Below are 26963 nucleotides of genomic sequence, written 5' to 3' on the forward strand. Positions count from 1 at the left end.
GCGATCACTTCATTGAGGAGAGTTGGTGAGCAACAGGCTTTATCCCTAGAAGAACCCTTCTTTCAGCTTCATAGATAGGGTAGTTCTTTGCACCAACCCAAAGTTCCTTCCCAAAGTGGTTTCTGCTTTACATATCAACAAATGAGTTGCATGTGTTCTTACCTCAACCTGCTTCAGTAACAGAACAAACTTGTCATTCTCTTAATGTCAGAAGAGCGCTATTGTACTACATTTAAAGAACAAAGATTTTCACAAAACAGTTTGTTGCATTTGCTACACCTCACAAAGGCAATCCTATTTCTAAATCTGTTATTGCAAGATGGATTATTAAGTGGAGTCAAACCTGTTACACTAAAGTTAAGCAAACTTTATACCTCCTAGAACGCATTCAACTCGTAAAATAGGAGCGTCAATGGCCATTTTAGGTAACATCCCTAAAGCTGACATTTGTAAGGCAGCATCATGGTCCACACCATACACGTTTACCAAACATTATGGTGTGGATGTGTTAGCATGTCAACAAGCCAATGTAGGGCAAGCAGTGCTAATAACACCTCTTCAAACAGGTGCAACATATACTGGTTAGCCACCGCTTTGGGAGAATACTGCTATATAGTCTATGCAAAGCATGTGTATCTACAGCACACATGCCTCGAACGGATTATGCTACTTACCCAATAAGCATCTGTTCTTGGCATAAAGAGCTGTAGATTCAGATGCACCCTCCTGCCTCCCTGGGCACCTGTAGCTGTTGCCGTTTTGCATTATTACATTACATATGCATGGACATCTCTGTACTACACTTACTTACTCCATTCTCTCCCTCTTGCGGAAAAACAATTGAACAATAGAGTTGATGCCCATGTGCACTGTCACTGAAAGGAGTCACCACTTTATCTCCCGACTAGGAGAGACATCTTTGAAGAAAAACAACTTGCAAACATCTGTACCCAACACTAGATGGCAGGAGTATGCAAAGCATGTGAATCTACAGCTCTACATGCCAAGAACAGATGCTTAAAGTTCTTTTTTTTAAACTCCTTCCTGTTAAGTTTCAGGGTGATGTAACACACTAACCCAGGGAACTCCCAGGGGAGGGAGCTAGAGGCGCGGGGCACTCTGAGCAATCTGGCCTCCAACGTAATATGAATACACAACAGAAGCTGCTCCTGAGTTTTTGACCGAAACTCTCTTAACTCCTAAGTGAAGATGCTGGCATCTCACAAAAAGTGAAGTACTGTCCTCACACACCACGAGGTGTCATGGTTCATCATCTGCAGTCCTCGATAGAGAGCGGGTCTTCACCTGGAGACAGGAAGGCACTTCTAAAACTAAGTGGAGGCCTGTGAAAGTCAGTGAAGTTTTAAAAACCAGTATAATTACCGAATTACATTTATTCAGAAAGGTAACTTTATGGTGTTAAAAATTCAAGGACTGTGAGAATGGGAGAGTATTATTGACCCCTAACTGTGATGGCTAATTTGCTCAAAATGTTTCTGCCTTCTTGACCCATAGGGTCCGCTTCATTCATCAGGACAAAGTAATTATGAAGGCTCCGTTCTTACCAAAATTATGGTGTGAAATTAACTCTTGGTAGGTTGACCTGCATCGCACTCTATCAGGAAAGATTTTAAATAAACCTGTAAACAGAAGTGAAGAGAGAGGAGAGAGACAAGTGTTGCCATCAACAAATTCGATCATAAAAATGCAATTGTCCGACATACACAAATTAATACATAGTGGCTATTTGTGTGTAACACGTGTCACTGCAACTGTCAACACACAAAGCTTTATAAAAACCAATGTGAGAATCAACTCACATTCTTAGCCTGAGAAAGTATCCTACGCCCCATGGGAGGAGAGTGGTGGAGAGACCTCTATAGTCAAACTCTGGAGAAGGGATGTAAGCACAACGCAAGTCAGAGTACAAAAAAAAACCTTTCTTAATGGTAAAAAATAAACATTCATACAGCCATTCACTCTCTTACTGTTCACTTTTTGTGAGATGCCAGTATCTGCACTTAGGATTTAAGAGAGTTACGGTCAAAAACTCAGGAGCATATTCTGTTATTTTTTTTTTTTTATTTTTTTTTTGAAGACGTTTATTATTGTGAGAAAAAAAGTGCAGTACATATAGCAGAGCCTACAACCCTGCGGGCCGGCTGCAAGAAATCTGTGTATGGTAGGGACATAGTGTTACAGGGGAGGGCATTATGCATCGTCTCGCTCGTGGTCCGGCGTGCCTCTTCACTGGCGGATTATGTATACTCTTCGCATTTCGCACACGATCATTTCTATAATTGACGTCTCATTTTACATTTTTCTATAATTCAACCAGTAACTTTTCAACATGAAACAGGGATGATCATATCAGTATGTCCCAGCGTGGCTGTGATGCCAGTGCCGCGCCACGTACCATCGGTGCGCACGGCACCAACGTCCCATCGACGTGTTAGGCATGCGCTGGTGGCGCATCAATGAAATGTGGGGTCTATGGCTCGCTCATGTGTGTAGCTGTAAAGCTGGTGCGGAACAGGTTTGGTGAGCGGTGGTAACCCCCCATCTGTCGGTTCAGTGTACGGCGCGTGTGGCAGACATATGTGTCGCCCCTGTTGTACTGTCGGTGGGTGTCACCCGCTCCCGTGTTCCCTGCCGAGTGTCCAGGCAGTGGCACTTGACCACCGCTGTGTGATGGTGGGCGTTCACGCGGCTGGTATGGACAGGAGTGTGAAACCCTTAACTTGGGGTTGCGTGGGGGGGGTCGGATATTGGGGGGGGGGGGAAGTGTACTCGTGGGGGCTGGGTCAAGGCAAAGTTGCTAAGATCAGTGTTCGAGCTATTATGTGGTGGAGGGCCCTCGCGTGTGCGGCCGATTGTTGGTCGTGGCTTGTGTGTCGGGGGGGTCAGTGCTGCTTACATGGAGGGGGGGGGCCATCGTGGCGTGTAGCCCCGTCTATGGTGTCGCCGCTCGCGGGGCGCCTACCCTTCTCAGCTGTCTCTGCGTGAGTCCTCTGGCCTCGCCCTCCCCCCGCAGGGACCCCAGGATATCATCCCAGACGTGTGCGATCGGGAACTGCCTCAACCCCGCAATCTCCTCACCTCGCAGTGCCGTGCCCTCTGCTCTGGCCCAGTTGAGAAAGGATGTGTACCAGTGTGCGGGGGTTGGTGGTTCTCTACTTTTCCAGTGCCTGGTGAGCAGGCGCTTGGCCGTGATAAGGCCTATGTCCCAGAACCGGGCTAGTGTTTTATTTTGTTTATTCCTCTTGTATAGCCCAAGAACGCATGCCTCCCACGTGTTAGGTAGCCCCGGGCCTGTGCTGTGCGTCAGGAGCGATGTCACCTCCCCCCAGTATGTGGACAGAGTCGGGCAGCTCCAAAGCATGTGCAGGATGTCGGCATCCAGCAGATCGCACCTAGGGCAGGCTGCTGTGTCTGTCGTGAAGTACTTATTTATTCTGTCTGGCGACAGGTATGCCTGATGCAGTATATACAGTTGAATAGTGCGGAATCGGGAGTTACATGGGATGTTCACAGGGCTGGCTAGGACCAGTTTCCATTCTTTGTCTGTCCATTCCCTCCCCCGGTGGGTCGCCCACTTGTCCCTAATCGTTTGTGTGGACCTCTGAGTGTGCATGAGGAGCGCCTGTGCCAGCCAGTGTGTAATGTGCGATCCTCTGCCCATAACATGTAGGTACTGGATCAAGTGATGGAGTGGTGGCTCCTCCTGGATGTCCCCCCAGGGCTCCGTGTAGGCCCTCACCACTGACGCGTGGAGCAGGAATTGCCCTGCTGGCAGGCCAGTGCTCTCCGATAGTTCCGCAAAAGGAAGCAGGCCCCCATCCGCGTAGAGGTCTCCCATTGTCTCCACTCCGGCGGCAACCCAGGGTTCCATGCTGCGTGGCGACACCATCCCATTCCTCCGGGGGGTGCCCAGCAGGGGGAGGGCGGGGGCATACGGCTTGACGTTCTTTGTCAGCTTTAGGCAGCGAAGGAAACATTTGCGGGCTACGGCCATGTGCAGGGGCAGGGGGCGGGGTCCTTTGGTCAGTGGGTGAAACAGGGCACACACCTGCGGGTGCGTCCATTGGTAGTCCGCGTTGGCGGTGTCGTCGAGGTGTGAGTCGCTAAGCCAGTACGTGACCCATTGCAGCTGCGCTGCCAGGTAGTACAACTCCATATTGGGGACTGCCAGCCCCCCCTCTGCCGTCGGGGAGTACAGCTTCGCCAGGGCTACTCGTGGGCGCCCCGTGTTCCAGATCAGGCCTCGGAGCATCACCTCCAGTTCGCGGAAGATCCTAGTGGGGACATACAGTGGGACGTTTGCAAAGTGGTAGAGTAGTCTCGGTAGCGCAATCATTTTGGACAGAGCGATCCGGCTAGGCACATTCAATGGCAGGGTCTTCCAGAAGTTCATCTGGGCCCTCAGCGAGGACACGACACGCACCAGGTTGCCTTCCAGTATATTCTGCGGGTCTCGGTAAATGTGCAGCCCGAGGTACTTGAACGTAGTTGGGTACCAGGTAAGCCGGGCGCCACCAAGGTGCACCTCGCATTCCTCCAGGTCCGGGCTGAAGGCGTATACTCCGGACTTAGTCCAATTGACTCTGAGGCCCGACACCCCTTCAAAGGTCCGGAATATGTCCGACAGTGTTGCAGGCACCGACGTGAGGTCTCGCACATAGAGTAATAGGTCGTCCGCGTATAGCGAGACCGTGTGCACCCCGTCAGCCAGCGGGATCCCCCATTCCACTCCCTTGTCCCTCAGTAGAGCCGCCAGGGGTTCGATTGCCAGGGAGAAGAGAAGGGGCGACAGGGGGCAGCCTTGTCTGGTACCCCTGCGCACCCGCACCGCCTCCGACAGCAGCCTGCCCGTCCGCACGCGGACGTTAGGTCGCTGGTATAGCAGCCCGACCATGTCCATGAAGGCATCCCCGACGCCTAGTTTGTCTAGCACCGCTCCCAAGTACGGCCATTCCACCGAGTCGAAGGCCTTCTCCAGGTCTAAGACGAGGCAGCCCGACCTCGGCCAGTGTATTGTGGCCGCTTCCTGGACTCGAAAGAGACGTCTCAAGTTACGGGAAGTGCTCCTTGCCGGCATGAACCCGTTCTGGTCTGTATGCACCAGTGCCGGGACCTCCAGGGTCAGGCGGCGGGCCAGCAGGGAGGTGAACACTTTGTAGTCCGTGTTCAGCATGGCTAGAGGCCTGTAGGACCCCATGCACGTGCCATCCCTACCTGGCTTCAACAGCGAAACCAGGTTCGCCTCGTTTAGTGAGTTTGGGAGCGCCGAGTTCTCGATCGCATGTGTATATAGTTTGAGCATCTCCGGGACCAGTACGTCCGAGCAGGCCTTGAAGAACTCGGCGGGCAGGCCATCAGGGCCGGGGGACTTGCCGTTGGACATTGCGAAGATGGCTTCTCGCAATTCCTCTTGGGTGAATGGACCCCCCAAGTCCTCCTGCTGCGCGTTCGCCAGAGAAGGCAGTTGGATGTCAGCAAGGAAACCCTCAATGGTGGCCGTTGAGACCCTCAGCTGTGACTTGTATAGGGCCTGGTAGTGCCCCACGAATGCCTGGTGTATCTTGCTTTGTGTGTATACGATCTCCCCTTCAGTTGTCCGAATAGCGGATACTGGTTCCGTGCGGGATTCCTGTTTGACCAGCCAAGCCAGCAACCTCCCCGGCTTATCGCCATGTTGGTGCACCCGCGCTGAGTGGGCCGCGAAGTTGACGTGCTTCAGTCTCTCTAGTAGCGCAGTGTGTTCCTCTCGGGCCTCCCTCAGCCGGTCACCAGCGCCGATCACCGCCTCCCGCTCCTAACGGAGCAGGTCCGCCTCCACCCTGCTTAGGTCCGCCTCTAACTGTTTCTGTATGCTCCCTTGTGTGCCCAGGCAGTGGCCCCGTATCACCACTTTGAAGGCGTCCCACTCCACGCTTGGGGAGGACGCCGTACCCGAGTTGTCGGTGAAGTACTGTGCTACTCTGGCCTGCAGGGCGTCCCTGAAGGGTGCGCCTAGCAGCAGGGCGGGCTGTAGCCGCCACGTGGGTATGGGTGGGTGTGGGCGTTCCCATGCTATTGCCAGCGTGTGTGGGTTGTGGTCTGAATGAGTCCGGCCGAGGTATTGCGACTCAGTAATGTGCGGCAGCATTTCCGTTGTCACCATGAATCTGTCCAGGCGGACATGTAGCGTGTGTGCCCCCGAGTAATATGAATATACCCTGGTGTCTGGGTTGTGCGCGCGCCATGCATCCTTGAGGTCCCACTGTGTCGCCCACCCTGTGAACGCCTTCGCAGCCCCCAAAGATGTAGCATCTGGCCTGGGTGGGGTCGAGCGGTCCAGTACAGGGTCTAGCACTGTGTTGTAATCTCCTCCCAGTACCCAGGGGACTCCGTGCCAGGGCGCCAATTTTTCCGATAGGTGTGTCAGGAAGCTTCCCTGCTCTGTGTTTGGAGCGTAAACGGACGCCAGGACTACCGGCTGCCCGTCCATCCAGCCCTTCACCAGTACATACCTCCCTCCCTGGTCCGTGAGCACTTCAGACATTGTGAAGGGGGTGCCAGGAGCATATTCTGTTATGTATTCAGATTCTGTTGTGTATTCAAGTTTTAGGGTGAACCATCAAGTGGGTACTGAGGAAAAGAGGTGGCCCTTATATGTCTCAATATGCAAAATCCCCATCCAGTTTCAATCAACATTTTTTGAATGTCCTACAGGCAAAATGACTAATGGAAATTACAACAGGTGATCCAGCGCTCCTACTAAAATTCTGCATAAATGATGTCACTATCTACCACCAAACTTACCAATCAATACCAGGCCCATGAGAATAACAGAGCAGCTGAATCATGAGGCAAATGGATCTGATATGTTGTTTAAACTTTCTACAATAAACAAGACCAGCTTGTCATTTTAAAAGTTTATTTTAAAATTCTCAAATTGCATAAACTTTATTAGCTCTTTATTAATATCAAACATTTATTTTTATTAATTCAGTTTAATTCATTAATCATTGGCTCAAAGATCCGACAGTTCAACATTGCATAAAATAATGAATTTAAGAAAACATTAACCCTATTCCCTAAGTTAGCTTTCTGACCTGAAAGGAAAATAATTTTAAGAAATAGTTGAAATCTTACATGTCCATAGGAAATCGGACAGCACTTCGCCCTCAGGAAACAGTCAGCCCTGTTCCCCTCAAGAGGCCCAATTTTTATACCATTCTTGCTCACTAATCTAACTAAATGTAATATTTTATTAAACTTCAGCACCCTGATTGGTTGCTGACTGTCAGACCACCAAAACCACCTCTTCCAGAGAGAGAACGTCACCACATTATTGTTCATTGACATGGAGTGACACCGGCTTCCGAGCGTTTGCAACAATTTTAAAAGTTGTTTCTCTGATTTCCTCCAAAGCTCGGCAAAATCATCCCTGTCATTTCCTTGGCCTTGTAAAAAGAACATTCAGAGCAGTCCGTGTACAAGTCTCTTTTGTCTGAGCCACAGTCCTTTCATAAGTAAAGCTCTCCATGGAAAAATTCCAATATGACTGCACTTGGCTCCGACTCTGCTCACGTACAGGCCAACCAATATTCTTCAGAACCAGTACTAGGCCTCAAGCCTCTCTCTCGGGCTAGTATTTAAACAAACACAAAAGAATGATTAATTCAGGTAAAATAAACCCTTCTGTTACCCACCCGACCATTGCTAATAATTAACCCATTAATAAATGACATCTAGCAGAAGCAAACAAATAAAGCAGCACATAAAATATCTACCATTCTTCATATAGTCCAGCTTTAAGTTTCTGAAAGAGTAAAAAGATGATTAAATGATACACAGACAGACAACCACAACATAGGACAAACATGTAAGCACATATAATAAAGCACATGCCATGAATGATCAGCCGCATATTAATAGTGACAAAGACAATAGGACAAACATGACAAACAAAACAATATTAATCATGTGTTACAAAACAGACTCGCAAATGCAACAAGAGCACATATCATTAGTTCCCGCGTGTTCAAGTGTATGGTGCAATCTTATTCTAAGTTGTATTAATTAAACAAATCATGCAACAATTAATTAATAGATTAGTTCATGTTACAGGGAAATGAATTCACGAGTCAGAATAAAAAAGTTTCTGAAGCTCGCTTCATCAACTCCCTCATCTGGTGATTTAAAAATCACCAAACAACACCCAAAAATGTCAGGAAATTTTTCACCCAAATTTGGAGACGTCACACATTGGATTCTCTCGATATTAGTCTCCCTAAACCCCTGTTTCTGCTGTCTGATCATCTCTTTCAAACTGAACCCTTCGCATTTCCTCTAACTCATATTCCTTCTCTTATTCCTTTCTGAGTTTGTAAATCCTTCTCTTTTCTTTCTGATGCTTCCTCCTTTTGTGAATCAAACAGCTAATTTTTAGCAGCATTATCACTATAATGATGACAATTACTGGATAGAGCACTTTGCCAATGATGGAGCTTCCAACTTCAGAAAACCATTCTTTTATAGCTTCCATTCTTTTCCCAATTCTTTCAGTAAATCTTTCTTCTTCCATGGGTTCTATCTCTTCATGAAATTGTGTAATGTTTTTAACAAGTAACTCTATATCCCGATTTTTGTCAGGTATGTAAGTACAGCAATGCTGAACATGCAAGACCCCACAGACTCCTCCCTCTTTTGCAAGCAGAATGTCTAATGCAAGACGATTCTGCATAACCATGCTTCTGGTAGCAACACGTTCTGTATTAACTAATTGGAAATCACTTGCAGTATCTGTTGACAATCTATCTACAATTGTAGAAACCTTTCTGATTTTGGTTGAATTCATGGTAATTCCTACCATAGGAATAACCGCACCAAAGATGTCTCCCAGAACTTCTGTAAAGCTTTCTCTTTTATACCTATTCAGGTTTTCACCAAATTCAAAGGTACCCTTTTCATTTCTGTCAACATGGAAAATTTTTGTCTGGGAGGCTAAAATATGCTTTATTGCCACAAATAAAATAAATCCCAGGAAAAATTGAATCCTTGCCACCTTTAAATCCCCATCCCCCAATGATACGATATGTATCCTCACATTGACTAGCACCCACAAAAAAGTTATCGTAAAGCGTATTGTCTCTCCTGATGCAAAATTTACCACTAACTGGCTCGTCAATATGAATAGCAGCATTTGTGTTAACACCATTTAATTTAGCATCCTCCATTTGCCAGTACTTAGACTTAGCATGCTTAAGCATCTCATTTCTCTTGTAAACAGCCCTTCTCTCCTCAACCATGTTCAGGAAAGTCTTTTCTTCAGCTCTCATTTTGCATGTTAAATAATTTCTATAAGCGTACTCATAATTGAGTTCATTAGTAACTAAAAATAATTCCCTCATCTGTTTAGCAGGTTTCACTTTGTTCAAGCTATTTACAACTTTGAGATTTGCAAAAACCTCATCAAAGTCTGAATAATAATATTCCAGGCGACCAGTTTGATAAAACAGGCTAGCAATTACACTGCAAGTAATGCCATAAGTGAGAGGTAACATATTATAGGTTACCCCCTCTGAAACAGAAGCAGGCAGTTTCACACAAACGTATCAATCCTTAACATTCATTACTTTAACATATTCAGACAGAAGCCTTGAAAATGAATTACTTGAGAAATCTCCAACAGATCTATCTTGATGAGTCTCTGGATCATGCTCAATAACTCTGCTAGACTTGCCAGCATGTTTCTCATGTTTAGGCTCTACCTTACTTGTTATATTAGTCTTAAGTTTTTGCTTATTAACATCAAAAGGATAGACCACAGCTAATATTAACCAAAGTAGGATTAATAATATCACACAAATTGAAGTCATTTTACAACATCTCTTAAGAATCGAACACCTAGAAGTATCTGATCTAGGCATTCTAGAAAAATAGAAAAAACTAAAATTTAAAATAAATTTTAAATGTGAGTAAACTATAAAAAAATAAATTTTAAATGTGAGTAAACTATAAACTATATATATCCCCCCTTTTAATTTTTTTTTTTTAATATTAAAACCCTAAACAGCTTTTCTTCGACCTTGTGTCACATAAATATGTGCTCTCCAACTAAACACAATTTCTTCGACCTAAAGTCACCTAACAAATTTTCTTCAGCCTTATGCCAGGAAACAAAACCCTTATCAATAATTTTAAAGAATTTCAATCTTTGTCACTGAGTTCTTCCAAGTCTTCCTGACTACTGCTCTCAACCTCAACAATTGGTGGAATGATTATATAAGTCCACTCTGGGGACTTATACTTCTGATTTGGCTTTACTACTCTTTTTGTTTTTCGAGTGATTACCTCTATTCTCATGTTTTCGTTTTTCTTTTCAGGATCACTTCCCTGACTAGATATCTCGTTGATTTGATCTTTTGTTTTCTTCACCAGTTTGAATTTCAAATTATCTTCAGGCCAAATATCTCCTTTTCTCAAGATCTTTTACTTTGGCACACTTTCGTTACATTCAGCTTTCCAAGCTCTTTTTCTGAATTTTCTTATTTCAGATTCTTCATCACTTTCATCAGTGTCTGTATCTGAGACTTCAAATCTGTACCTAGGAAATTCTTTACTCTGCAGCTTCAATCCATTCGGAACAATATCCTTACTGGTACTTGGTAATTCTTCTTCTTCTTCAGGAATCAGGCTTTCTGCTCCTAAACACAGAGTTACTCTTTTGCTTTTCAATATTTTGGCTCAGATTTCCGTCTCGCTCAGAATCTTCTGCTTCTTCTGAATCTCCCTTTTCTTTTAGAGACTCTTTTTCAAGCAGATCTTCATCAACACCTCGATCTCCAGTTTCGATATTCAGATCTTATTCATTCAAGTTCTGATTCTCATCTAGATTTTCTTGATGTTGATTTTCTTGTTGATCATCAGACTCAGGATCTTCTGGGTCTCCTTCTGAATCTGAATCACTGTCTTCATCAGGATTTTCAGGAGGTGGTACACGAATTGTATGGCTTGTGTGGACCCACCTTTTCAGCCCTTTTCATTTAACTGCATTTGTTGTGACCAAGATCACTTGTCTTGCTTTCTGCCACCTTGGGACTAAACAGTTTCTTCTTCGATGAACTTTGGTCCTTACCCAGTCTCCGGGTAACAAATCATGGGTTTGCACTTTCTCCTTTGAGATTACATCTGTTCCCACCTGATGAAATACAGAATTTACTACATCAGACAGGTTCTGGCAATATTCAATGATTGCACTATCATTAATACTCATTAATGTGCCAACTGGAACAAATGCTTGCCTCATTACTCTACCCATTACAATGTCATGAGGGCTAAGACCTGTCTTTTTCTCTGGAGTGCTTCTTATTGACATCAGTACAAGTGGAAGAGCATCTGTCCACTTTATTCCTGTCGCTAGACACATTTTTGAAATTCTATTCTTGATAGTTCTATTAATTTGTTCAACAACACCTGATGCTTCTGGTCTGTAAGCACAATGCAGCTTGTGTTGAATATTCAAAGCCTCACAAATCAGTTTCATCAATCTGTTTTCAAAATGGTTTGCCAGGCAGCTAGAAATTGGTCCAGAAAGCTTGCTATTTTGTGATTTGGTGTAAAGATGTTTACTACTTTTACAGAAATTAAGGTTACAGCAATATTTGTTTTTCTGGTGGGTTGGGTTCGTAGGACTCTAATAGGAGTCCTGGGAGCACAGCTTAAAAACATAGAGCAGTCTGATTAGCCAAAGGGGGGATTTCTTTCCTCTTTGTCCACTTAATTCCTGGGGTAGTGAAGGTCTTGCAGTAGTGAAGGAGTGAATGTCCCATTAGGAGCAAGCATTCTGATTGGCTAGCCACAACATGAAAACAAATGTTGTGGTAGCCATTACAGGACTTGGGGACTTAGTTACCTGGCTTGAAAATCTTTAAAGGACCAGCGTTTTTTTTATGCCATGATGTTTGGGTACTCCTGATGGATTGCGGCAACAAATAAAAAAATTGGCAGGTGGCAATGTTTGATTAAAAAAAAAATTTTTAACCCTGGGGTGGGCCAGGGCTCAGGGGTCAAAATATATTTGTTTATTTGAAGAGAGGGAGGTGCATGGGTCCCCCATTCCCAGGCTGATTTTGACCCTTGACCCCATCTCCCGGGGCCGGGCTCAAATTGTGTCCCGGGAAGCCTGCTCCTGTGACAGTTTCTCTGCCCGGAAGAGCGTGGTCGGGGAAATAAAGTGTGCTCCCACCCGGTGGGAGCATTATTACTGCTCCCACCGGGTGGGAGCACATATTTTTTTTTCCTGCCTGCACTCTTGCCGGCAGGAAAACAGAGATTGTCCTCACCTGGCGGGAGCATAGAAAAATACCTGTTCCTCTCATGCAGGAGTAATGGTGGCTCCTGCTGCACCTAGAATGGCTCCATGCAGTGCCGCAGGAGCCTTGGAGCTCCCCCAGGGCCCCCAACTTAGTTTTGCGGGTGCCCCTAGTGGAAACCGGGGCACCCACCTAAGGCCCCAGTGGATGGGGGTTCCCTTGGGCCGGTAAAGGCAGAATGTCCTCTCCCCTTAAAAATTAAATAAAACGTGGCTTATAAAGAGACTGGGAACGGGGGCTGTGCACACCCCTCTCTTCATAAAAGTGAATATGGTCCCAGGAGATGGGGTCCCCAGAGCCTGTAAAGGATCTTGAGGAGGGACGCATGCCCCTCTCTCTAGTGTTATTAATTATGCTCTTGAGCTGGCTTGATGAAGTATGACTTTGGTTGGGGGCGCATGTTATAATTACTTGAGATATCTGAAAGAAACAGTTATAGATTCCTTACCTTAGAATTACCAACAGGCGTCAGACTGGATCCAGAAAGATTTTTCTTCAGCAGTACCTCTGCATGTCGAAAGGTGGCGTAGGTCGGCTCCTCGTCCGTCGTTGGCTTTGTGGTTGCCTGGATGACGTTGTAGTAGCTACTTAGACGCCGCCCTCACGCGCTGACCTCAGTTCTTTCTTTTTCCGCGCCAGCTAGCGATGATCCGGAGAGAGTGGTACCTCCAGTCACTTTGACTGAACTTTTTAAGTTTAACTCTTTTTTATTGAATTTTGACAAAGAAGCAGACACAATACAAGTTTCATGTACTCCCACGTAGAAACACTGACGACTGCCGCTGATTTCAACCCCTCCCCCTTACAACATTGCAAGTCATCGAGAGTCTGTCGGACAAGCGAGTGTCCACGGCTGCATGACGGGGCCGAGGCTCCCGTTAGATAACCAAGTGTCATTTCCGGAAGCAGCAAGAAAGAAACAAACATATTCCCTCCCCCCTCGTCCCCACCAACCCCGAAACCAGTGTGCCATGATCATGTCGTTCTAGAATATATGTTGTGAGGACTGTCAGGTGTCTATCCTTCGGGGGATTCTTCTGGTGTTGATGTATCAGTGAGTCACAGGAGGTTAAGATATTTTGGACAGGTGATTTCGTTGAATTCCATCGCCAGTAGTGATATGATAGGGCGCCAGATAGTGTTAGAGGAGGCCACAGTTTGCGTGAGATTGGCTTGTATGCGCTCCATACCAACAACGTACCATAGTTTATGCAACCAGCCCGTGTGTGTAGGGCAAGTCTGTGTACCCCAAAGCGATAAAATATATTGAACAGCCATCCCATAGCCAGTCCCATCTGTCTCCCCCCTAAGTGACTTCAGTTGGAATGCGAGTGCGCTGGGCAGTCCTAGGAGTGTATAAGCGGGAAAACGGGGAATCTCAGTATTGAATTGTTCGTCAATTTCGTTAAGGACCGCCGTTCAGTAACCCTCCACTTCCTTACACTCCCATAATAAGTGGGTCAGTGTGCCCTCTTCGTCACAACCTCTCCAGCAAGTTGGGCTGCATTCAGGGTTGCCTCCTGAACGCAGCCCAACTTGCTGGAGTACCAGTACCAGTATCTTGCAACTTTTAACTGCTGCTTCTCTGCTGGCTGTGTTCCTGGCCGTGTGCTTGGCCCTGGTCTGGTGACTCAGTGGACTAATGCAGCCACTGCAGGGGCCTGTGTTCGACCGCATGGTCACAGGTTCAAATCCCGGCGGGTCCACTCAACCTTTCATCCATCTGAGGTCGATAAAATGAGTACCATTGAGTTGGGTAACAATAAACATCTGTTATTCAGCGCCAAGAGACCAAACGGTGAACGTGCGCTTTACAAATACACATGTTATGTTATGTTATAGTATATAGCTTGCCACTCTTTTTCTGACAGAGCTCTCCCCAACTCACCTTTCCAGCGTTTCTGACCGGCCGAGGACAGCGCATGAGCTGGAGGGCAGATCATCTTGTAAAGTTCTGTGATCAGCTTTCTGTCTGATGGCTTGGTAATTAGCAATTTCTCATAGGTCGTTACCTTTCTTCCTACTAGGGGGCGTACCTCTGTTTGTGTCAACCAATCTCTAATTTGGAAGTATTGAAAACTTTTCGGGGCCTTAACATCATATAACTGTGGAAGCTCGGAGAACTTGAGGAACCCCTCGAGGTCAAATAAATGGCCCGCGGACTTGCAACTTGAAGCACGCCATTGCGAGAACACCTACTTCTCCATCCCCGGTGTAAATTCGGGATTGTCAAACAGTGGAGTGAGTGGTGATGGGGAAAGTGGTAAGCCTCCTCTTAACTACAGCTGTGTCCCACACGTGCATCACTGTGTGGCTAATTCGGGATTTATTAAGGTAGGCCGGTCGGTCAGGTCGCTTCAGAAAGGGTATCTTCCAGAGCGATGATTGCGCCATCACCATGTCTTGGAAGAGCCATCTCTTCTCCGACTCGGGCCGGCTCCACTCCACCAGGTATCTTAGTTGCGCCGCTTGAAAGTATTGTAGTATGTTTGGGATCCCCAATCTCCCCTCGTCAGGAGGCCGGTGGGAAAGGTCTCTTCGCATCCGTAGTCGCTTCCCAGCCCATATAAATTGTTGCACCACTTCTTGCATCCTGCGTATGGTTCCCATAGGAGGGCTCACTGGGATGGGTTTAAAGATGTACAGAATTTTGGGTAGAATGGACATCTTTACCGCCGCAACTCGGCCGAGCAGTGATAGTGGTTGTCTCCGCCATCTCCTCAAGTCTCTATTTATCTGCAAGGTGAGGTTCGTGTAATTCTGAGCGACTGTCTGTTCAGTAGACGGGGTTAGGATTATCCCCAAGTAGGGGTTCGAGGTATGGGGTTGCAGGCCCCCATATGCGGAATGATGCGCCGTTTAGCTTATGTGCATTGTGACCCAAGGGTAGAAGCATTGATTTCCCTGTATTCATTTTGAAGCCTGACACCCTGCCGAAGGCCTGTCTGCTTCCCCCCTCTCCCCCCCCTTTAAGGTAATGCATGATATGTCAGGATTGTCTCTAATCCTCTGTGCTAGGGGTTCTATGTAGAGCGCAAAGAGGAGGGGCGACAGCGGGCACTCGTGCCTCGTCTAATGTTGAAAGGCTGCGAGCCTATCCCATTAACGCGTATTGTTGCTCTCGGTTTGTCGTAGCAACTGGCAACCCATGCTCTAAAGCGATCCCTGATGCCAAAGTGTATCATTGTTTTATCTAGAAAACCCCAATCCACTCTATCGGCGTCTACCGACAGGAGCATGGCTAGAACCCCTGTGAAGAGTTTGAGGTCTAGATTAAGTAGGGAGATCGGTCTGTAAACAGCGCACTGGGTGGCTTCTTTTCCTGGCTTAGGCAGTACGATTATGTCTTCTTCCAGCATATCTGGAGGTATTGAGCCGAGTCCCTGAAATGAATTAAAAAGTTGGGTTAGAAGCGGCGCAAGGATTGGGCCGAAGGTTTTATAAAAACCTGCTTAAAAACCATCTGGCCCAGGAGATTTCAGGGTCTTAAGGCGGGAAATCGCCCAACCACCTCATCTATCTTGATAAGTGCGTCCAGTGTAGCATCTCCAGCTGTGTTGAGAGCTGTCGCCACTGCTCGACTGAAGTAGGCCTCCCCATCCTGGGCAATAGACAAGTCCTCACTATAGAGAGATGCATAGAATTGCCTAAAGGCCTCAGCTATCTGGTCGTCATGTCCCAGCTTCTCTCCCTGAGCGTTGTAGAGGGTTGTGATTTTGTACCGCTGAATTAGAGCTCAAAGATTGCTTGCGAGGAGATGCCTCGTTTTATCGCCTCCCACATAGTACTAATGTTTGAGCCTTAGGGCCGCGTACTCGGCTCTGTTGAGTTTAAGGCCGGTTAATTGCGCTCTGGCAGCTTTCAATTGCCTCCATATTCTGGGAGCCCCGGTGTGACTATGTACCCGCTCGAGTTCGACCACCTTAGCCGTGAGCGACTCCTGCTTTTCTTTACACTCCCTGGCTTCTGCCTCCGAGATAGCCATCAGTTCCCTCTCACTACAGCCTTGAAAACACTCCGGCCTGTTTTTCGTTGATTTCGAGGTATTCAGTGATGCTCTTGTGTAACTGTTGGACCACCCCTTTTCTTTGTAGTAGGGACTCCCGCAGTCGCCACCTCCCCCCAGTTATTTTAGTCCGAGGGACCGCTATTGTCACTAGTACGGCATCATGATCAGAGAGTGCAGCTGGGGTAATGTACACTTCGTCAACAAGAGTGTTAAGCTCTGAGGATCCAATAGAGTGGTCTAGCCTGGCATATGTGTGATGCACATGTGAGTAGAATGTGTAGTGTGTGGTCTGAGGGTGCGCTCCCCTCCACAAATCCACCAGTCCTCTGTGGGCCATCCAGTTCTTCCCCTTCAGCGATATCGCTCCCATTGAGCAAAAACGGTAGCCTGATCTGTCTGCTACCGGATCCATGACCAGGTTTAGATCGCCTCCCACTAGGATGTATCTTTCTTGGGGACTCAGAGTCTTCGACAGGGCTCCCTTGAGAAACGATTCCTGACTTGAGTTAGGGACATATAGGGACCCTATGACCATGGGGATACCTCCCACCCTTATATTGTATGCTAACAGCCTGCTTTTGATCTCCGCTACTCTGTCGCCCACCTTACAGTGGAAGTGCCTAGCAAACAGTATAGCTACCCCTGCCTTCTTATCATTAGTTGAGGAATAGAACTGTTGAGGGAATTCCCAGCACCTCCTTCTGTGCATGTCTTTGGTCAGGAGGTGTGTTTCTTGTAAGAGACAGATCGAGGCACCGGAGTTCTCTAGGTATGATAAGGCGGCCCGTCTTTTAATGGGATTATTGAGCCCTCTTTTAAATTTAGGGTGATAACTTTTTAGGGTTGCTCCTGTCATATTGTCTGCGTACAGAGGGACAGCATTGTCAGTGGGGGTCTGCCCCGGAGTGTTGTCTCACTTGAATCCTCTCCCTAGGTGGCATACTGGTTCCTTCCCCCCTCCCACTTCTCCCCATACCCCTCCAACCTCCTCAACCCCCACCCCAAACTGAAGCTCTTTTACCCCTCTGCTACCCAGCACCCCAAACCCCACCTCCCTAACTCCAACTGAACCTTCCCAACAAATTATCATAGTCCAATGCCCACCATCGTGAGTTGCAGGCATTTGGTGAATGTAATTTAAAAGCATGTAACCCCAGCGACCCCGGCCCCCGTCCCTTCCCTCCCCAGCCAGCTGTAAGTCAGTGCTTGTGCGTCCCCATTTACGGATCAACATCATTCAAGAGGTGAGGTGTCTTTGATTTTTGATCACTGCTTCTAGGGCCGATGCTCGTTCCTGTGACATAGTTGTGTGATCTGGTTTCAGGGTTTCTGTGGGCGAGCGTCTGCGGCCCGCTCTCTGCCATCCTCCTCTCGGCGACCCTTGGGAGCGATCAGGAGAGGCATCCGGTTCACGATGTCTAGGCCCAGGAGAACGTAAGTCTCTCGGAGGGATCTCATTTGATGCAACGCGCCGTTCCATTTGAACATCAATCTGAAAGGATGGCACCAGGAGTAGAGTATCCCTTTGTCTCTTAAGAAGGTCGTCACCTCTTAGAATGCTTTCCTTTTTTGAAGAGTGATGGAGACCCTGGAAAAAAGGACCAAGTCCAACATTTATCAACTTGCCGAAGATTCCCTGTCAGAAGCTCCTCTTTATTGGAGCAGTTCTGGACACAACGCGGTTTTGGGTCTTTTTCCTCCCGAGCAGTGAGTCTGGAATATTTGGGCTATGATTCCGATATTTCTGCCCTTATCCCGGGTTTCGGTCAGGATGACCCTCCGGCTGCGGGCCTGATGGCCTCCTGCATCCTGCTGGTAGATTTTGCCAGGTGGCATATGCGGGCTCTGCAGTGGGACCTGAAGTTCCAGTGGGTGCAACATCAGGGGAATCTGTTGGCTTGCATCCAGATCTCGGAGGGCACTGCACACAAATTGCTGTGGTGGCTCACGAAGAGAATGCGCAATGTCCGCAATTCTGCGCGTTGGAATTTCCAAGGCAGCACTTACTAGGCGACGATCTTTGTTACAAATGGATTTGCGGCCTGTTGTATGCCTTTCTGCCTATACCACTTTTGCCCAGGGTGCTGAAGAAGATCAAGCGCGACCGGGCCCAAGTCATTCTCTTGGCTCCGGATTGGGCACAAAGAGTCTGGTATCCCGAGCTGCTCAACATGGCCATCGATCCTCCGATCTGACTGCCTCTTCGGGAGGTTCTGCTGTCATAGCAGCAGCAGTGGACAGCCCTCCACCCGAACCTGTACAGCCTCCACCTCCTTGCATGGAGATTTAGCGGCAGCAGTTGATGTTATTCGACTTGGCTTCCGAAGTCTGTGGCTTAATCTTGGTAGGCAGGTGTCCCTCCACTAAGACCGTGTACGCCTGCCGATGGAACAAATTTGTGGCATGGTGCGCAGCAAAGGCTGTGGATCCCCTTTCTTCCTCCCTTTCTGAGGTTATCTTGTTCCTCTTTTCTTTGGCCCAGCACATCCCTCTAGTCTCTTTATGAGGCTAGAGGCAAAAGTACATACAGTAAACTTATTTAGCACACAGTAAATTAGCACAGTATACGTTTAGCCCTAGGGCCGTCACAAACCATATACTAAGAAAGTGGTATAAGTACCACTAAAGTCATAGAGAGAAGGCCTAGGGCCTGTAGAACCTCTGGGGCAACCAGGAACAACCCAAGGTAGGGATGCAGGAGACCCACGGGGACGCGAGCAGTGTCTAAACACAGCTGCAAATCACAATTGACTTCTATGGAGAAAGTTGTGATTATATTTTAGGAGTGGACTAGGAGCAAACCCCTTGAGAACTGGACAGTTCGAGAGTCAAGACCCACGGGACCACCGAAGTATTTGTGTTACCTGACCCAGGGAACCCGGGTGCCTGGGTGTCTTTTCGTGTTGGGTTTCGTTGTCGTTTTCTATGGAGAGCTGCAAAGAAATGCTGCAGGCGACCAGGTGAAAAGTGTCCGGATGGATCCAAGGGTGGATCGAAGATCTGAAGAACCTGAAAGCAGAGGGGACAGAGTCTGGGTCACTTGCCAGTGAACAGGGAGGCAGTAAGAAGATGCCAACCAATGTCGGTTGATTACAGGTGAAGAAGTTGAAGCTTGACTATTCAGCGACGAGGACCAGGAGGCGTCGACGATGACTAGGAGCTGGATTTGAGCTGTCCCACAAAGGATGTCGAGTGCTGCAGCGTCGGTATCCGGATTGGACCCAACAAGCCTTGGCAACAGCAACCCACGCAGAATGCAAAGATTGGCTTCGGAGCAGACCAGCAAGGTCTGAGGGGCTCACCCGTTGGGGGGAGTCAGGGCACGCATGGAGCAACCAGGGAAGCCCAAGTAACAAGAGAGTTACCTTTGTGGGGATCCACCAGTAGACGGACCGGGGATCGCGAAGGGGCCTGGAGCAGAACTGCTAGAAGCAGGCCCTCAGAACACTCGTGGAGAGTAGGCCCACAATCTTCAGTGCAGATGGTGCTCAGGGCTTGGACTACGAGTAGCAAAATGCACAACTTCAGGAAAGCTCGGGAAGTAGGTGCACTAGCAAATGTGCACGGTGTCCAGGATTTCCGGTTCCACGTCTCTCGTGATGACTGCGGGTCTCAGCTTTGCTGTGATCTTGTGTTGAGGGGGTGGTCCCACCCCTTCCCTTTTGTCCATTTTCGCGCCAGAGCTGGGGCTAAGTGCCCCAGCAAACGGTTTGTACTGGGGTATGCACAGGGTCACCAGGTGTGCCCCAGGCTCTGCCTGAAAAGCATTCACTGAATGCACCCTCCCTTCCCCAATACACTAACGCCTGTCTGGGGATGTGGTTACACCTCCCTGGACAGGAAACCTATTGTCCAGGCCTCCCCTGCTGGAGTTTCGTCCAGCAGCAGGAGATCAGACCCGTGTCTGTGGCAGCAGCATCCATTTTGTGATGCTGCGGCTCTTTTAAACTATTGCCGGTTAAGTAAAGGTGTACATGTCTTTTCCCTCTAGAAGGGTGGAATTCTACCCCCGCCGCCAGGACTGGTAGATGGAGAGGCTTCCAAAGTGTTTGACACCAAACACGACATGTTTTGATGCATCCATTCCAAAGTTAGCATTTACCGCGAGGTTATAATGAACTTAAGAGTATATGGTATGGCTGTATCACAGAACAGCTACTGATAAGTGATTCCGAAAGCTGCAGAGGGGCTCTGCTCGTGCTTGGGCACCCTCTCTCACAACACCAAGCACTCTGCCTTCAGGATTGTTAAGGCCTGCCATAGGTTTATATGTGTTTGTATTTAAAGGTAGATATAGGTAACCTATATCTTAGTGAGGGGTGCATGCACCACCGTACCCAGGCTGCAGTAGCAGACCTGTGGTGCCATTTTGGAAGATTTCCCAGGGGTGGCATAATACATGCTTCAGCCCCTGGTAGGGCTCTGGGGTACCTATGCCCTTGGTGCCATATACTAGGGATCCACAAGGGCAACCCAGTAAGGAATCTGGAGTGTACCTAATGTACATGTAATCAATTTAGAGAGGAAGCAGCTAGGCTGGGGTCCTGGTTAGGAGGACTCCAGCCAGACTAAAGTCGAAAAACAGTGAAACACCAGCATAATGTGGGGGTAACCATAGTAAGCAGATCCTACTCTCCTACTCTACTACACATTACTCATCTCTTTCCTCCTATCCCCTTTGTAATGACTCAGTGGTAATTGAATCTTGTCTGGATCTGTTAGATGTGTGCTCCCTTTGAGCCACTTCACAACTTTCCTCTCAGACTTTTAACTCTTAAGACTGCATTCCTGGTGGCCATCACATCTGCCAGGAGATTGGGTGAGCTCCAGACCCTTTCATCCAAACCTCCTTTTCTGGTTGTACGTCCGGACAAGATTGTCCTAAGAACTCGTCCATCCTTCCTTCCCAAGGTGGTTACCTCCTTTCATATTGGGCAAACCATCACTTTGCCCACGTTCTTTCCGCCTCCGCATCCATCGAAAGTGGAATAGAGGCTCCACCCTCTGGACCCAAAACGTGCGATTTCCTTCTATCTGGATCGCACCAGACAGTTCCGGGTGGATGACCAGCTCTTTGTTGGCTATGTCGGCACCAAGAAAGGTCAGGCTGTATGCAAGCGGACCATTTCTAGATGGGTTTTTTGTGTGTATTAAAGCCTGCTATTCTCTAGCTAAACAGGAGCCTCCAGTGGAGCTATGTGCGCATTCCACCAGGGCGACGACCGCCACTACTGCTTTGGGGCGAGGAGTCCCTCTGAATGACATTTGCCCGGCAGCGTCATGGGCATCTTTGCACACGTTCACTAAACACTACTGCCTGGACTGCCAAGTCCGGAGAGACTGCTTCTTTGGCTGTTCTGTTCTCCAGGACTTTCTGGTTTGAACTTGGTTTGCAGACCCACCTCCGGGCTTGGTATTGCTGGGATATCTGTTCTAGGGGAAGGAATCTATTACTAACTGTTTCTTTCAAATGAACAAGTTACTTACCTGCAGTAATGATATATCTGTAAGAACATAGGTTAGTCATAGATTCCTTACCCCTCCACCCATCCTCCCCGTTCGTCGAACTGAATTCTAGGGTTATACATCCTTTCAGGGCCCTAGTTTTGTGCACCAGTGGTCAGTGTCTTGCATGGCTCGGCGTTTCTGGTGCAGAAAGTTCTGTAAAGAACTGACGTCCGCGAGCAAGGTGGCATGTAAGTAGCTACCGCAACGTCATCCCAGCGACCACGACGCCAACGACGGCCACCTTTCTGCTCCCAGAGGTACTGATGACGAAAAAACTTACCGGATCCAGTCTGATGCCTGGGGGTAATTCTAAGGTAAGGAATCTATAACTAACCTATGTTTCTTACAGATATATCGTTACCGAAGGTGAGTAACTTGTTCAACTGTAACTTGTAAATTTCAATGGTTTTATTAGTTTAAAATAGTATGTTTTAACTGACATTTTCACCAAATAACCACCCTATAGCACCACCGTTCTCTAAACCCTAAAATTACCCTTACAGCCATATACCCCTACCCACCCTAAACCCTAAATATACCCTTATACCCTCTACCCAGTCCCATCCCTAACCCAAAACAAGCCCCTATAAATACCCATACTATTCTATACCCTTACCCACCCTTAAACACTAAAATTACCCATATTACCTTATACTCCTACCCACCGCTAAATGTATGTATGTATATATATATATATATATATATATATGTCGATTTACCTTAACTATACTTACCTTGCATGGTAAAGGCATATGCATGGTAAATGATGATTTGTAAATGCTTTGCATGGTAATTACTTTGTGTTAAAGGCCGATTTCCTTTCTGAGGGGATCCAGCATCTTTTAAATATATGGTTAGCAGGAGTTATTCAACATCACCTTGTGCTGCAACTCGTTATTCGGCTGTTATACAAACCCAGTGCAGGTTTTCTCTTGTTCCGACTGCTACTTTGGTATATGCAAGAATCACAAATTAGGTCATGATATAGGAAAAAATATCAAAAGACGTACAAGTGCAAAATGTCGGTTTTGATGTATAAGGCGCTCCCTTCTTTTGTTCCATCTTAAATGTCTGATTGTCACCAGAATTGGGAAGGCAGGTTTCAGTGCAGTTTCTGCATGCAAAAAAGGCAAATATGTATTCCCTGTATTTTCTGGTGTGGTAGGATTGTGTGAAGCAAATCAAGTCAAGTCAGAGAATCTTATATAGCGCGCATAGCACCGCTAGGTCTCATGGCGCTTGAAGAGACTCAAGCAACTAGGGGCAGATCCGATTTACATGACTTTTGGTCAACAGCCATGTTTTCCATTCTTTGCGGAAATGCTGGTGGTCCGCCATAGAAAGAAGATGTAACAGTAGCTTGTTCCAAAGATGGGGGGCAAGAAAGGAAAACGATCAGCCCCCACTATGTGTGGTATGGATGCGAAAAGGCGTGAGCAGAGATTTTGAACTTGATCTTAATGTTCTGTTAGGCTGATACTTTTTAAGTTTTTTCACTAAATAGCCAGGTCCAGTACCAAATATACTTTTATGAGTGAGGCACAAGATTTTAAAGTGACCACTTTTGCTAACTGGAAGCCAATGGAGGGACCGCAGACTTGGGGCTGGCAGGCAGTTCAGATCCATCCTTGATCTGAAGATGACAAACAAGTGGATGAAGCACATATAGAATGCTAGCAATCGCCCAAAGGATGTGTGCTCTATATTCATACCTTCCAGTTACAAGTAAAACGCCTCGGAATCATGTCCGTTTCACCCTAAAAAAAGAGATTACGAGTATTGTTTCCTTCTCCGTCACTCACAGTTCCCAGCAAACCCCTTTAATAGCCTAACTATCACAAATTATAGAGTCTGTTGTGCATTATTTCGATCAAACCGATTCCTTAGGTAAATATGAAAACCCGCAGAAAGAAAGAATTAAGAAGCTAAAATGTTACTTGTAAGTAACCTGTATTATGTTTCTCATTTGTCTTGTTTAAAGCATTACTGAGTGAAGGTTTGTTTTCATGTTGGATGATGCTTGATGATTGTTTTCCTCTGACAAAGAATGTTCACACCCAAATTCTTACTATGTTTCGTTTCTTCCTTAATTACTGTTTACTCTCATTTGTGAAGCCCTTGGTGCTCTCCTGCCCTCCAGCTCAGTATCGTGACCTGGTTTGTCCTATTTTAGCACCATTCCTTGCTGCCATTCATGGGGTAAGAACCAAACTTTTCTTCCCTGAATATTGTTCAATTTCACACATGCAGACGTTGGTGGATTCTGATAACTCTATAGTCCTCCCTGTATTTTGTTTTTCTCTGAGAATAATTTTATAATTGCTAAAAAGGTCCTGCCAAAACCATACCTGGTTCCCTACAAGATGCTTTCCTTTCTGTCTTATTTTTTGTGTGCGTTTATTTAGTTATGTTTTATCTGCCTTAAAAAGCACTGACCTTATTCACTCGGTGGCAGGGATTGGGTGCTGTCTAAGCCTGGCTCATCACCGGAGGGTTCTCTTTACAGTGTGTTTCTGATAACATTACACTAGCTCAGTTGGATCATAATATACCACGTTTTGGTCAAATGGGAGGAAAGACCCCTGGGTTGAGTCATTTAGTGGGTGTCAGGAAGACGAGGGTTAGATGAATCCTAAGCTTATTCCTGAAGATTATCAGAGAAGAGCAGACTCTGAGATCCAGAGTGTTGGCCCTGATTCTCTTCAGGCAGGGGCGTAACAAACACCCCTGCAGCCCCCGAGGCGCAGAGGGCCCCCAGTCTTCAGTACTAGAAGGGGGGCCCCATCAGCTCATCGGTAGAGAGCTGTGAGTGGATTTCTCTCAGGCAGCTGCAGTGTGCTGCCTGCTCTGAGCTTCTCGCGCTGACCCAGGACTGAAGAGAAACAAAGTAACAACTTAACAGAGTACACCAGGCCCGGATAAAGGATGTGGCTGGGGGGGAGAGCATTCTCCATAGGGCAATGCTTATATGACGAGGGACGAGGAAGCAAAATGGTGCCCTCAGGTAAGCACTCTTGTCAGAACCCACACTACTTTGTGTCAGCCCTCAAGCGTGTTTAATAATTGAGCTCAGTGTGCCAAGTTGTGTTTGTGTTGCTCTGGTGGCAGATGAGAGACGGGGACATTGTAGTGCGAAGGTGGCTGACTGTTCTGGATGCCTGGGGTCTGGGCTCGGGCACATGTTCCCGCCTTCTCATATATTTGTCGACACAAGTAACTCTCAAGAAGGAACGGTAACGAGGAAGGGTGCTGCGCTGCAAAGCGCGTTGAGTGAGTATTAAGACAAAAAGAGCTATATTTCTTGAAGATGTCTTGGGTCTCGATCATCTTATTTGGACTTATTAAAAGTACTGTGCCACGGTACACCTTGTTTGCTGTCCCAATAGACAGCTCCGTTCCATCCAAGAGTTGCTATCTATGCAGGCGCACAACGCCCATTGCCTTATTGTTATGCTGGTGTGTGAATCCACTTAGCGCCCTTAAGCTGCTTGGTAAATTGCCTTTAGCACTTTTTTCCTGATCCCACAAACGTAGCTTATTGAAACGTCTGCAATGGACTGAGATTGTTCAGGAAAAGGCAACTGTGGTTCCTAAAAGTCTTCAATCCGGTTCAGTACGGTTCTTATTTCATTTTGACTTGGAATTATAGCGCTGAGACACTGCCTTTGTGCCCCTTCAGGGCACGTGTTGGGGAAGGGGTAAAAACGCCAGACATATAAAACTTGTGAATGATGTGGCAATTTTAAACTGAGTGCACGAACAAAAACATCAACAAATAAATGTAAGTAACTTAGAGATGATGTGCGATGGATGGATCATTCGTACGATCTTTACGTGCAGAATGTCCATGTAACAGTTTTTCAATCCATTGGCATGCAATCTTGGTAAAACAGCATTGCAGAAACAAAACTAGCGAAACAAGGTGTATATGTACATCGGGGAGCGCGGGACGAAAGAGCTATGTGGGGTAAATAGGCATCTAAGGAAAGGGTGAATTTATTCCCTGGTCTGTGTACTGTTTAAATCGGAGATCCTAAAACCATTCGAGCGCGACATTTATATGTTGCGATATTGCAAGTAGCCGTCCTATTGGAATTTGCACACTGTGACCTTGTAGTCTGCATGGCCGCTTCACCTAAATGTGCCTCCTCATCAGCTGGGATGGGCCCCTATAGGAAGTGTTAACAAACGCTTGTGTTTAGGATTTGCTCGTGTAGCAGATATTGTGTGGAGTTGGTATTTGATGGGCGGCCACGGTGTTCTACTGTTAATGTGTGTGTTTTTAGAGCCCGTGGACTCCATGCTCTCTGCTCTGCATTGATTGAAACCTGATGGTGCCTTTTCACAACCCTAGTGAAAATCCCTGTTGGCCGATTCCAAAGAGTTTGCGCTGGACGTAGTAGCTACCATATTGTTTTTTGGACATCAGATGTTCTCCTGGGGGAACACTGCACCCTGCAACTGGTTATTGGGGTCTATTGACCACAGTTAGTATTTTTGTTTATACAGTTGTATTTTCCAGTGTACTCCCATTTAAATCTCACGGCGGATTCAAGCGTGTGTTCACCGGCTATTCGTGGCGTCTTCCGCCATCTTTGGTGGGACCGAGACCTCCTGAGTGCTCTAGTGCTCAGTCAGCAGATCAGGTGATCCTTTATTTAAGGCGAACACCTGAAGCAAATCGCCCTTGGGAAAGGCAGCATTTGTATTTGCATTGCGCTTCATTGTCGGCGTGTAACCGAGCGTGCAGCGCTACTTTTTAAAAAAATTACTGATTTTGCTATTTTAGTTTAATTTAATTTCTTTGCCCCTGTTTTTAAATAACCACCACTGCGCCCACATACTTGCATCCTAATTGTGCCCCCACCGCTTTTAGAGCGGATTCAAGCATGTGTTCACCGGCTATTCGTGGCGTCTTCCGCCATCTTGGGTGGGACTGGGACCTCCTGTGTGCCATTCGCCTGAGCGCTCTAGTGCTCAGTCAGCAGATCAGGTGAGCCTTTATTTAAACCTCACCCCTCTCGCGCAGCGGTAACGCGCAGCGGGCGCGCCTGACTCGCGCCTGAGTCCAGCTAGAGTCTGCC

General features: G+C 47.1%; 1 protein-coding gene across 3 annotated transcripts in view; it reads left to right on the forward strand.

Moving 5' to 3' along the window:
• Window positions 1-26963, forward strand: part of LOC147706848 (exportin-5-like) — a 1626836-nt gene that overhangs the window by 1154156 nt on the left and 445717 nt on the right. For all 3 annotated transcript variants that reach the window (XM_086926008.1, XM_086926006.1, XM_086926007.1), the window contains one exon: window positions 23981-24078. In XM_086926008.1, the coding sequence (XP_086782134.1) occupies window positions 23981-24078 (98 nt within the window). The remainder of the gene's footprint in view (window positions 1-23980; window positions 24079-26963) is intronic.

Source organism: Lissotriton vulgaris, chromosome 6 (genome assembly GCF_964263255.1).
Source record: "Lissotriton vulgaris chromosome 6, aLisVul1.2, whole genome shotgun sequence".
Taxonomy (NCBI): Eukaryota; Metazoa; Chordata; class Amphibia; order Caudata; family Salamandridae; genus Lissotriton; species Lissotriton vulgaris.